The 14,436-nt window shown below is 38.4% G+C and overlaps 1 protein-coding gene across 2 annotated transcripts in view; it reads left to right on the top strand.

Annotated features, from left to right (window-relative positions):
• The window catches only part of negr1 (neuronal growth regulator 1), a 133,509-nt gene that overhangs the window by 66,606 nt on the left and 52,467 nt on the right, over window positions 1-14,436 (top strand). For both annotated transcript variants that reach the window (XM_034147792.1, XM_034147793.1), the window contains exon 4: window positions 13,436-13,567. In XM_034147792.1, the coding sequence (XP_034003683.1) occupies window positions 13,436-13,567 (132 nt within the window). The remainder of the gene's footprint in view (window positions 1-13,435; window positions 13,568-14,436) is intronic.

The raw sequence follows: 14,436 nt of genomic DNA on the forward strand, positions 1-14,436 counted from the left end.
CCACCTAGCCAATGCTAGTCCTCCCTCATTTTCATATTAATGGATTAGAGCATGCTGTGCTTATCTGATAGCTGTGAGGATGACTGCATTTATCTTATGGCTGTCAAATCCTCCTCTCTGGTGTGCTTGCCCTGATTGCGTTAGGGTAGTTTTCAGAAGATGATCAAAAGAGCCATCCTCAGAGTCCGAGTGGCAGTCACTCATTCTACTTTGAAGTGTCCACACTTTGAAGTATGCCGGGAAAGAAATGATATGCTGGTCAAATAGAAGGGCCCGGGACTAAATGTAATCACAGACTGTCTCACTTCACATCAGAAAGGAAGCCATTCGCCATGGGATCTTTGAGTCGGGTTTTGTAGTGAGGGCCATTTGTCTAAAGGACGTTGTACAACTGAAAGGTTGTAATAGGCTAATTACCTATCGCTGGAAATCCATTAAATCTCTTGCATATGAAGAACAGTCTGCTCCAGCCACTGCACAGGCAACCTGAATGTGCAGCCACATTTATAGAAATATGTATCTTAGTTATTAATTACCCATCAGAAAGCAGCAGATCTGCAGCCAAACTACTTGAATACCATTTACACATAATAAATAAATAATAGTCCCCCATTTACTGAAGTTATATAATCAAGCAATTTATTTTTGTTTTTAAATGGGACAACATTTCTTTATTACAATTTAACTCGTACAATTATATTTTAAAGATTAAATAGTATTGTCATTCACCATATTAGAAATGTGGATGGTGTTTGTGACAAAAATAAAGCTTGGATACTGTTCCAATTATTATTTTTTATAAAATACAGGTTTATGGGGACAAACTTAGTTTATTAACTCAAACAATTGTATTATGTGCAAGTGTATTGGATTAAGTTAATCTATAGAAGTATCTAATTGTTAAAAAAGAAGGAAGGGGATAACAAATTTCAACTTATATATTTGTCCCTTCAAACATTTTATGTATTAATGTAACGAACCATACGTTTTTAATCATGAATTGCTTTAACATCTGATCATATTGTTACACCCCATCATAAAACCTGTGCTGTTTGTATCTGGTGGAAGAAATAGCTTTCAGTGACGTGAGGCCAAGCAGGTGAAATGGCTATAAAGTGACAAACGTGTCTACATGGCAGGTTTTATTTGTGGACCTTACTCTCTTCAACACTCAGCCATTTTGAGGTGAGGTTCGTGATTTTTTTGCACTGTGGATGGTTCTGCTGCAGCAGTCAGTGAAGTTTGACAGGATGATAAATTGCCCTGACTGACTGTCAAGTTCCTATTCCCACTCCGACTGTTTTGTGTTTGCATTTTTCACTTCCTGCCAACCAGCAAACTGCCAGCTAATAATACACTTTCTGCATCCAGTGAAGTGTGGCCACAAACTGTTTATTGATACGATCATTTGGCTCAGTAAGTGTGCATATAAAGTCTTTCTTTATATTCTTTATTCAGAGAAAAGCTAACTTTAGTGACTTTACTTGTGACATAAAGATCATCTTAGTTGACATGCTGCTGGGAGAAAAAACAGAGCAGCATATGAGTGGAGCTTAATGTGCTTAAATCATCATTGGTGTTTTGTGTAGCAGTTTAATTACCCGTGTAAAAAATGTGCTTGGCAGTCAAGTCCTCGGGAGTTTGGGATGATTGCTACATGATAAGGGCGCTCATGACTGGAAAGCCCGCCCGAGTCCCTTTATCAGCTGGTGAAATCTGGATGTGCAAAGTGACTGTTTCATGCTCGCCCTAACCTTATTAACCGCTGTTGATGTGCCCTTGAGCAAGGATTGTACCCCCGACTGTTACAGTGCTGCATTCAATCACCAGCTGAAAATAATTAATGGAAAGCTGCCAAGTTTATGAGTATCAATGAGCACATTTTAGACCCTTCATCTCCTCCTCTAGGATTCTGATCTTCTCCAACAACTTTTATGGTAAACTAAAAGCTTAATTTAAAGGAGAAATACTCTTAGTCATACAGTGGTAATACTGCTAGAAGCCACTCTCCACATCTCTACTTACATTACTCCTATACTGTAGCTCTCAATATCTGGGTGACATGTCAGGCTTTCAGGGTATTGCTTACGCATGGAGTCCTGTGCTTCCTCGACACTCTTCCATAGGTCATAGGGAGGGGGGTGAAGTAGCCTTTAACATAGTCTGTTTCTGTCCGGTTTGGTTGGGTGGATAACACAGCACGGCCAAATTGCTTTGATAAGCTCTTTCAATTGAGATTTGAATCCATGGGATAGAAGTGTGACCTTTGAAAAGGCTGACTAGAATACATATTTGATAGTTTCCTGTGATAGGACTCAGCTGGGACACGTTTTTCTCTTCTTTGTCTTTAAGTAGCTGCTGTACATATATCAAATAACACCGTTTTTGTTTGCCTTTGCATTTTAGATTGCAAGGCACATCTTCCCCAAACTTCCCTCCAAGAAACAGACAGTATCATCCTTTACATCAGGGGTGTCCAAACTACGGCCCGGGGGCCAAATGCCCATTTTGAAACGGCCCTCAGCTAATTCAAATGGTATAATGAAATATGTCCCACAAATTAAACTTGTGCTTGTCATATATTGTACTAATTAAATATATATGTACAAATATATATCACAGTATTCATGTGTTCCCAACTTCCCACTCTTCAAATAAATTCAATCAATTAAAGTAACTAATCTTAGTTGATATAAAAAGCCCAATCACTTATTTGCATAACAAATCTTTTTATAAGCAATCTGAAGCTTCTGTTTTAAGGCATGACTGCAAACTAAATAAATGAAACCTTATAGAGAGCTGTGACGTAGGCTTTTGTGTTTCTTACAGCATTTTCAAGAATCAAGCTTAATTTACCTACATTTGATTGATTTTGCTAACTTATAACTTAGCATATGAGGCAATATACCTCACCTCTAGTGAGGGGCCCAGCCCTTCATATATCTTTCTGTATGTGGCCCTCTGAAAAAAAAGGTTTGGACACCCCTGCTCTACATTGAAGAGTCACTACAGTATAGCTGCTGCAGCTTACTCAAAGCTGGATCAGACAGAACTTGGTTGGTCCTGAACTTAGTAGCATCAGCTAGTGAAGAGTACAGTACATCAGTCGGTTTCAATTTGAACGACGCAATGAATTATTCAAACTTGGCTTTATATCCCTGCTGCATACCTTGAGTTGTGCCTGCCATGTCACATTGAAATTGACAGCTCTTTAAGAGATGCTAAACAGTTTTCTGGCGGTCTGTTCACCAGGGATCTCTCATTCAGCATTGGGTTCCTTTCCTCATAGTTTGCTATGAACTGATGCGCAGTTCAATGGCTGACACTTGAGCACGCTTTAAACATGATGGGAGGTGAAAGATAAAGAGTTAGACGCTGCATTTTAAATTTCCGATATCAACAGCGGGAGCCATGTCTAACACTTCCCCATTCAGATGTTGAGCTAAGTATTGCGAACTAAAGAGGTGCTCAATGGGCACATGCTTTATTGAAGTGTTAGTGACATGATGAATAGTAGACCCTTCTTTTAAAACTCAAATGTGATATTGAGTTACTGCCACTCTACACATATTTAATAGGTGCTGGCAGCCATAGTTGATTTCATGAGTACAGACAGCAACCTTTTTTTTTTGTAACTCTTTAACGCCCACCCCCAAAATCCTCTAAATTAGAGTGAATTAAGTGTTTTTGATGTAGAGACCCATCGAAAACAGAGGGCTTCAGAACTAGGACTGATTATTTACACGTGAAAATAATTAGTCTTGGTGGCTATGTCTAAAATAGATCTCAAAACATTACAGTGTTCGGCTGCCGGAACCCTAGTTAGGGTTTTAGTTGTATTATTTTTTCTCTGCATTGTTCCTGGAATATTTTATAAATGTAGGGACAAGATGAGAGTCTTAGTACTAGCAGTCTGCCAAAGTTATACTTCCTTGCAACAGACTGAAAGGTGTGTGGCACAAGGTTAGTGGTAGTGTTTGTTTTCACTCGATATATTTGACTCTTCTGAATGATTCCTGTAGCACATACTAACCTTGTAGATAAACAAACACTTTTTCAGGTGTTTTTGTTACATTCTTGTTAAAGCCACAAACTCTGAATGCATACAAAGGGATATGGCTAAATATTGCACTGTGTTAAGTATTCAATTGTTGGCTAATCTGGACAGATTGATTCAATTCCACACATTGTTGCAGCCGAGACAGTTAATTCAATGAAAATAAGCACAGTTGAGCTGGATGTGGGGTTACATTTCAGCTAATTTGTTACACACTACAGTATACTCCAAAGAACAAGGTTTTTCTTACTTTGAACTTAAATCCTTTGCGATCCCACAGTCACATAGATCTTTCAAACCACCAAGTCCGGCGCCTAGAATTTTCTTTCCCTGCCTGTAGTTTATCTGGCTAAATATGTAAGCACAGAAAGTTAAGTGATGTCGTTGTGGTGGCAGCACATGCGATCAGACAAGACTTAAGACCCATTTTCACTCTGGATTTTTACCTCAGATTGACTTCCAGGGAGCAGTGTAGGGGTTATGTATCAAGGCAGACTAACAGCCTGTTTTTCAGGCAGGCCCCGCACATAGTGTGATTCTACCCCTACTTCTGGCCCACACCTTGAGTTAGGGCCAGAAGGCAGAAGCACACAATGTAGCAGCGTGGGTTGTTCTTCGTTTTCAAGAGTTAAAAGGATAAATTGATGTAAAAAATGCTGCTCTATGCTATAATGGATTCTTCAGCGATGCCTGCCCTATCTGCGTATTGCAGCCCTGAAGGAAGTGTACTCAAAGCTTTCCTACACAATGTGGGAAATTGCTTACTGCAACAGGACTTACCAAGCATTGGCGCTGAATGTCAAATTAACCTCTCTATGATTTCTTTAATTTGCTTGGAGTGACATGTCCCTCAGGTGAGAAGGGCCTCTGCAAGTCTCTCAAATATATCTCAGTATGCACTCACACAAAACTCCTGTTTGGACTCTTTGTGGTTTTGCATTACTTACATCAACAGCAGAGTTTTTTTCCTTACATCTTTTATTTTTCATATTTTTCCAGGATACATAATGATATGTCTGTTTTAGTTTGCTTCTATGTCTAGGTTGAACATTCAACATACTGTAATGTTCTTCAAAGTATATATCAAGGAGGCCATTCTTGTTAATGGCTTCTTTGACCTTTGCAAAGCCGGCTGCCTGCTATAATCAATGGGAATACCATTTGCAGCCAGGGCAGGATGATGCATCTAAATATACTGGATTCCATTTATCAAGAGAGAATGCCCCCTAATTAGATTTTGTTCAAATAGAAATGTGTCTATTTGATTCTGAACTATCTGTATTAGTTTAAACAGGAGACCAATGGCCATATATACTTAGGAAATAAGTCAATCATCAGATATGTTACAGTATAATAAACACAATTTGTTGTGCATTATATTTTAAACGTTGAACCGCACTTGATACATCATTTTATTTATTGATGATATAGGCAAAAAATAATTTCCTGGCATTTCAGAACATGTTTAATGATCATTAATTCAATAACAAATAAATAAAACCATAAAGATTCAAATAGCAAATGCAGGACAGTATTACATATATTGTTGTCCTTGTCATAAACGTTTATGGCAGCATACCATTGCTTTTATTTATTACATTTTATTTTAAATACATGAATCCTTTCAAAAAACACATTTATTAAGCACCACATTGGTCAAAATGTAAACTCATATTTAGTAAAAATCTTTCATGAACCCCCCCCCCCTTGAGTTCCCCAAGCATACACACTGTTGTATGATTCATTGTTTTTTGCGGTTTTGTGAAAACTTTTGAAATTGTACCAATCACAAAATGCATTTGATCATAACTTTGTGCAATGGGACCATCTTTCTGACATGTTTATCAAGGCTTAGCAACAGCATTTGTCTGTGATGTGAAAATGAATTTGGCAGCAAAGACACATGGAGTAAGCCTTCCGATCATATTCAAATGAGCTTAGTGGAAAGACTACTGATGGTAATGGTTAATCATTTACTTCTTCAACCTTACTGCACATGACTGTGACTATAGGTTGGATAAACGTCATGAGTGTAGAAATAAGCAGCACCATTTCTGCTGTATAGTTATTCTTTTTTAGCTATATCAACCCTATTTTGCACGTTACAGGCCTTAATCTGTTTCACAGAAAAAACTGCAGAACTGCAGTTACCAACAGACTTCTTAGATTTAATTAAAGTTTTTTTTTCGAGCAGCCAGAAACATTTGAAAAGACAAACATACTTCTGCACAGCGTAGGGAAAGGGAGTGCATCAAGAACAATTATAAATAAACAGTTATAACAGGGATGTGGGATTCAAGAGCACAATTAAAAATGCTGTCATTTGCGATTGTGGCATTTTGTGGGCTTTGCAAAATTGATACAATCATGGTAATGATGTTATATCTTCCACCATACTTCATTCGTTTTAACTCATCTTGGAAGCTTGACAAATGTTTTATAACATCAAAGATAAGAAGGTATTTTAATGCTGAATCATTAGTGCTCCACAATTCTCTTCACGTTTGCAAGCACTTGCAAGACACTGTAGCTCCATCAGTTTAATTGGGAGCCTACATACCACCTGTTGATATGACTAAAGGGTGCTGTTGAATGTGGGAGTCATTACTACTCACACCTGCTCCTTACGTTGTGCCAATTACATTGAGATTTACATTTATATGTATTCCTAGGAGAACCACAGGAAGGACTTTTAATATTAAAATGACTGCAATTTATTGATTAATGCAAATTCTATAGCACTGGTATTGTGTAACCTGGATTACTGGCATGGCTTATTTTGACGCCTCAAAAGAATGGAGTCATCAATGATTTCATTAATAACACCTGAGCTTGACCTACTATGTTAGGGGACCTTGTTTGGCTTCCAAACTATTTTCCGTATTTAAAAAAAAGTTTATCTTAATATTGATATGGTTTGAGTCCTTGTTATAAATTACCATAATTAAGGCACAGATGGCAATACTGTCCCGCTGATTCAGCTGGATATAGAGTGACATTAAGCATCATTCCTGCTGTGAATGATCTCATTCATTTTCATCGCCCTACTCTACAGTGTATATTTGACCTGTTCTGCATCCTCAATCTTAAGTGATACAGAACTGACTTTGTCAATTGTATTTGCATTGAATCAAAGTATAGGCTCTGATTTTCGAAGCAGAGCCTATACTCAAAGAGTCAACGAGAGATGCTGTTTTGTATCATACTGTACAGTAGGGTCAACCAAGCATAGGTGGCCCATTTCTTACCCACTCTCTTATCATGAAATCTACACTTGTAAGTGGCATCTGAGGACTTACTTTAATTTTCTTCTATTGATCTTTCTTGAGCCTTTTTTTGGCATGTGTTGTTACTTTGCAAAATCATTAGAATACATATTTTTTGTAATAAATAATAATTTAGGTCGTAGACTTCTAAGAGATTTCATTTAGCATGATTCCTTGGACTAAAAGTCTTAAAGCTACAGGAAAAAGATATCGTCTGGTGGGTCGGCATCAGAGTCATTGCCTTGAAGAAAAACACACAAATGTAATCAGGCAGTATGAGATGAAACTGATATGTCCAGTAGGGTGAAGTTCTATTCTGCTGAATAGAACAACATTGACAGTTTGGGGTTTTTCAACAAAAAAAGAGAGATTCTACTAAAAAGGAAATAACTTGCAAAACATTTACATCTGCTGTAATCCACAAAATGTACTATAAAAATCCTTCACACTGGAGTGGTTTTTAACACAGTGCTGAGTCTTAACTGCATTACAAATGTTAGTCTGCTCATTTAGATGTGTACTTCATAAACATTTACGTCAAAGTGAAGTGCTCAAAATCAGATAAACCACTCTCAACATGAGAGGAGTTTGTGATTTTGCACAGGTCTGTCTTGCGTGCACTTCTGTAAACTAAAGCCAAGAAAATCGCATTTAGATTTCTCCTGAGCAAGTGCAACCCTCTCCCTGATTTTAGATCAACTGAGTGCAAAAATAGAGGCTTAGAAATAATATTGATGTTTATCAGAATGGTTTGTCAATGGCATCCAAGTTCCTGTTGCATAATTATACAAATATTTATAGCTGGAGGGGCTGTTCAACCCTGTTGGACAGAATGGAAAAAGTCTGTCTCTCTTCTCATCCTGCTGGTAGTGACTTGGCTCAACACCATCTCATACATGACTCATATATTTCATACATGAGTATTGTTTCTATAAACGTTCATTCTTTTCGGACATTGATTGCTCTTACTTGCCCTATGCATCAACCAATCGAATGCATCACCCAGTGGCAAATAAGTCATTCATCGTGTTTCCCAGGATGAGACAAAAAGTCTGCTTCCTGTGGAACCATAGATTTGATTCAGCCATTTGGTAAATTGCATTGGAAGCATCAGGCATACTTTCCCTCATGGGTCACTGTTTCTAATTTCATTGCCCTAGTAAAAGACCCAAGTGCACACAGTGGATTTCTACATCCTGCGTATCATAATTCCCCATTACTGTGGAATACACTGGAACTGTGCATTAAGGGCAGTGTATAGGTCAACCATGGTATCTACTTGGTGTAAGAGAGTGAGGGGGCTGTGGGGCTGGTATAGGGCACTGAGACAGAAGCCTGTGAAAGTCTATAGTTCTTTTTATAATCCATAATTAAGTGCATTTATATAGCAGCTGTCTAAGCGGAAGTCACAAAGTGCTTCACAATAGTCGACAAAAGCAGCAACGGTTGGGAGGCTTCTGTGATTTAGATAAAACATTTGGTTATTTATTACAATAAAGAAGCTTGACACAGTGGAACCAATAATGTTTCACAAAAATGCATAAAAGGCTGTATTTGTGGAGACTATTACAATGTACTTAGTTTTTTTATGTTTTACCCTTTGACACACATACCATTGACGAATATATATACACGTCCTGACCCCTTTTTATGAATCAGTGGTGCGTAATTAAACAAACAGTATGTGTCACATTTTACCAATACAAACAGTATGAGTCCATGGCATCAGTCATGAGTAATTGTTGCTTGATTTTTTCCCGAAATAATTTGCCCCTTCCTGATGTAAACTTAACTAAACACCCATCAGCCTTCATAATAATGTTCAGTATTGTGTTGATACTGATACTGTTGTGTGTCTACTGAAGAGATGTACATATATGACCAATTTAAAGCTCTATGAAAACTACATCAGTAATCAATACCACGTGGAGAGCAAACAAATGCCTCTTCTCAAGGCTTTTTAACACAGTTAATCATAATGTGGACTGTGCTGTGTGCTGAAATCAGGTCTATTAAGTGTGGTCCAGTGTGTAGAATGCAACCAACTGATCACTCCTGCACTCAACCTTGCCTTTCCAAAAGTGTCGGAGAACCTTGGGCAGGGATTGCCACATCAGTCGACAGAGCTTTACATCCAGACTGCAGAACTGTAATGCATTCAGTAAATGTAACCCGCAGCTATCCTCAGCTCTCTGGATATTCTATTAATGTCTACTACTCACTACTCACCGTGAATTAAAACATATGGTCAAAGTGCTTGAGCCTCACTTAAATATGCCTTCGCAAGTGCATTTTAGTCGGTCTGTGTGCATGCCTTGTATAAATGAGCCTTAGCCTCAGGTCATTATTTCCCTTGTCTGTTCACACTGATATAGGTTAATAAAAAACAACATTAATTTTGTTAAAAAAAGGGAAATGTTACAATTTTTACATACAGGTTTGGTCTATTCTGAGCTACTGCAGAAACATGGTGTTGTAACATTTTAAGCTCATGGAAAACTTCAACTGTGATTTAGCATTAAAGGTCCCCTATTATACTGTTTCTCATCAATATATTATAGGTCTCAGATATATGCAAAACATGTCTCTGGAGTGTTTGGCTCGAAACACCAAACAGATCATTGTAGCATCCCATAATCCCCTCTGTTTCAGCCCTGTTTCAAAAGTGCTGATTCTCTGTCTGTTACTTTAGATGAAAATAAGGAGCCACTCCCCACGCCCCTCTGAGATATTTGGTTAAAAAGAACACAAAGGTGCTCTAGGAGGAGATTCGGGTGATAAGGTCGGGGGGGGGGTTACCTTGGTTGGTTATTGGCTAATGGTTACACAAGCCAAAAAAACGTTATGACATCATTAGGGATGAGTATCGTTAAGGTTTTAACGGTACTACTACTTTTATCGATACCGCTTATCGATACCGCTTATCGATACCGCTTATCGATCCGGTCCTTTAACGGTACTCTTATCGGTTCTTTTGGAGAGAAAAAAATGAGGTAAACTAACTAAACAAATTGTGAACAAAATTAACATTGCTTTTTATTTAAATTAAATAAATAATATTTCACATCAAAAGAAACAACAGTGTTTTATTAAATAATGTGATGACAGAATTGTAAACAGAATAGCTGAAACTTTAACAAAATAAATAACTCAGTTACCTCTAATCATTAACCCATGTTTATATAATTTAGTTAGCTCCGTGTGTTGCTGCTAGCATACACAACATACCTGACGTGGAAACGTTACTCGTGGATGGGGCTACAAAGCTACTAGAAAGACAGTCGAAAACGGTGCATTTCTCCGTCTGGATGTGGTGCACTTTTGCTAAATGTTTAGACAAATTGCTCGTGTTACCGCCCTTACATGCTAAACATTGCACTTTTGGTAACGAGCATTGTCCACATCGAGACGGGTAAAGTTTAACCACACCGTGGAGCACGTTCTCTCCGCCATCTCCTCTGTGTGTGTGTGTTGCTGCATGTAGCAGCCGAGTGTGTGTAAACTGCCCCGCCCCCTCGCACACAGACGGGGGAGAGAGATCTCTCGTCTGGATTGGAGAGATCGAAAATACTAAAAACAATCATAGATGCATTTTGCAGTCTTTTTGCATATTAGAAACGGAGTTGGCGACACTAAAACTGCAATATAATGTTTGTGTAGCATAATACATAATACATATTTTTTAGATGTCTCCAGTACCGATAAAAAGACCGATAACGTCGGAGCTTAACAGTACCACGGTCTTTAATAATTCAGCCCCAGGGCCCGTTTAATACCGGGGCTCGGTACCCATCCCTAGACATCATAAAGTGGCCAAAATCTGATCTGCTCATTTTCAGACAGGTTTTTATATAAATGGATCAGGACGAAAAGAGAGAGAATCTTTTTTCCTGAACTTTCAGAATCTCAGAGGGGGACACATATTTATGTATAAAAGACATTTTGCATAATAGGTGACCTTTAACTCTATGCATATTACTGAGGACATGGGTCTGTGCAGGGCTACCGCACAGGCAATGACCTTCACTGAAACTACAGGAAATACAATTCACACATCGACCAAACTCTTTCATTTGAATCAAATTGTAATGTAATGTGTAAATGTAAATCTGATTTAGTTCTGAAAAACACTTGATGGCCGATCTCTGTTTGTCTGTAGAGATCCTAGATGTTGCTAGACACATTTTGACAAAAACATTCTGAATCTTTCATTCCAGTCCTCTCTTACTTATTGCCTGCTTGAAAAAGATGTGCAAAAGTCACATTTCCCATAATATCATTTACTGAAAGCATAGGTTTTTCTGTATATGTTATAAACAGGTTAAGGAATGACCACAAATTGAACCATGTTGACATAGTCTGCATACATACTTTATTTTTTAAATACAAACTCGCACAGCACCATCAGATCACTTCTATACTGCACTTCCTACTCCACATCAGTGGGATTACGTGTTTTAACACAACTTAAACATTCTTTTCACTGGTGCAATGCCCAGCTCTCAGCCATACTCCTTCACAAAAATAGAGCTCTTTTTGTTTTTTCTCCCTCCCTGTGCTCTCTTGGCATATTAACACAGTTCTGTTTTTCAGACACATCCGGTGCTTGTTTATGGATCAACATTTTTCTTTCCTTTGCAGTTTTTGTATGGCTACCAATATCTTTGCCAAGACTCTGGGACTCCATCGTTGTGTGAGAAGAGACAGGAAAGCTCATTATCCGCAATGCCTTCCGTTTCAAGATTTTGACATAGGAGCTAGTAGATAAAAGCCACCATGGTTGCAGAATAACGAAGTGGCAATACATAAGAATTCAGCTCACTTGCAGAGGAGATTGGCAGCACAAAATGGCAGTATATCCACTCCTGAAGAATGGAGTGTCTTCATTCTTGATCCTCTTTTGTGAGGTATTGCCGAGTCAGTGTCGGGTCTCTGCTGCTTTGTGAACGGTATTTTGGGCTCAGTTTTCTAGATTGTGCACTCTGTTTGATCCCCATGCTTTCCAAACACATCCACACACCTTCAATCCCCAACCACCATTACCACCCTGCGTAGTGGTATATAAATAGATTTCACACTGAGAACCACTGGCTTGGAAATTAATTCTGGTCATGCGAGAATCTGCCACAGTCTATCTAATAAACATACACAGTGCTGCATGCTGAGATTCTATATCCATTTATTATACAAGCACACCCCGTCAAATTGGTTTCATTATGAGTATTCCAATTTCATAGCCATCCATCTATCTATCTATCCATCTATCCATCTATCCATCATCTATCCATCTATCCATCCATACAACTATCCATCTATCCATCTATCCATCTATCCATCTATCCATCCATACAACTATCTTACCTTTATGCAATTATCCATGGCTTGTCGGCTCATTACAAATCTTTAGTTTGAATAACTTTACTTAATGTCATCCTGATTATTCAAACACTATTACACCCGACAGAATACCGTATCCCATTATAACTTATTTGCAATTACAATTTGTTCACGTCTTACTAAGAATACATTTCCAACAATTGATTTATTTACTACAATATTTAGTTTCTAGAGCACAGCACTAAGGTATTTCAATGTTTCTTTGTTGATCGGAGTGGACATGTTTGTTGGATTCACTCCCTCCAGCTAATATGCCAGTCATGGTGTTTTGCTGCTTCTGCCTTTGGCACTGTTGGCTAACTACAAAGCACTGACATGTGCATTGAGCCAACAAATCTGTCTGTCTTACAGGAAGTAGCTCTAACTGCGTTGGTGTGGTGCAAATGATGAATGGATGACTGGGAATAGACCATTATTTAATTTCCTGCTACCATGTCAATATAAATCGATCAATGAGCTGTGCATTCTTCTATTTTAGAATGCAGGGAAGGTAATCAGGAGTTCAGTAGAAAACCTAATGGCATTACATCTTCTACTCAGGGTTAAACTTGAAAGATATTATTCTAAATAAACCACCATCTTATCTTACCATAGGCTGCACAAAGCCTTCAGCTATATACAGTGTATTCATATGTACAGTGTGTGTGTGTGTGTGCTCTGTTTGTATTCTTTGTGGACACAGTGTAAGTACTTGCCTCCATTTTTCTATTTCCAGCCAGGAAGTATGACAGCGGTGAATATCTTAACATCACCGGCATCACAAGGGACCAGGCTGGAGACTACGAATGCAGTGCTTTAAATGACATCGCCTCTCCTGACACCAAAACAATGAAAGTCACAGTCAACTGTAAGTGTATCTCTTTCTTCTTCCTTCCTTACTTTCTTTTTGTCCACGCTGGCCTTGCAGACACATGAAAGACAGCGGGGGAGTCTTCAATGATACCAGTGTCATGTACCTGGCGGTGCACTTCAAGAGAGTACACCTTCTAGAAGTTTGAAAAAGTAGAAAGCTAGGGCTTGAGGTTTCTTAATATTTAATGTGAGAATTCCCTTTTTGTCCGCGCATGTGGGTGATTAATTCACACTAAGGAAAGGTCTGACTGTTCTAAGCACTATTCCATTATGCAGGTAATGAGTCTTTCAAAAGAGTGAGGAGACAGTAATGAGGAGCCGGGTCATTAATGAATGATACTGGACTTTAGCTGTGGTGGTCATATGGAAATCACTGCTCGTAAGTATTGAGCAGGAATGGGCGCTTGACAATTATTGCCAGTTCTTCTCCTTTTAAAAGTGCTCATATACTTTACTGATATTCATGGAGGTTTCTGCATAGATGCCCTGTGCTAAATCTCACTTTTGGCAGAGCTTAACAGGCAGTCGGCTACAGGGACAGGATGGAGATGAAGAGTGAGTGAGAAAAAAACACTCCCCCTGGCCCAGTTACTGAGTCATACCCTGAAAGCTAATCATGCAAGTTTTAGGAAATAAAAATGGTTTATTTCATACACAGTATTTCAATGATTTTACTCTTCTTTAAAAAATAAAATAAAAAATTCAATAATGGCTTAACTTTATTTCCACCTCTCTGAGTTAAGAATTTGTTCTGGCTTCGTTATAAAAACCAAGCCATTGTGGCTATTATTTCTCTGTAATGTCTGGCTCTAATGAGCTGGGTCTGAGTGGTGGATTTTTTCGATGCCAGTTATTTATAGAGCT

Source organism: Trematomus bernacchii, unplaced genomic scaffold, assembly GCF_902827165.1.
Source record: "Trematomus bernacchii unplaced genomic scaffold, fTreBer1.1, whole genome shotgun sequence".
Classification (NCBI taxonomy): domain Eukaryota; kingdom Metazoa; phylum Chordata; class Actinopteri; order Perciformes; family Nototheniidae; genus Trematomus; species Trematomus bernacchii.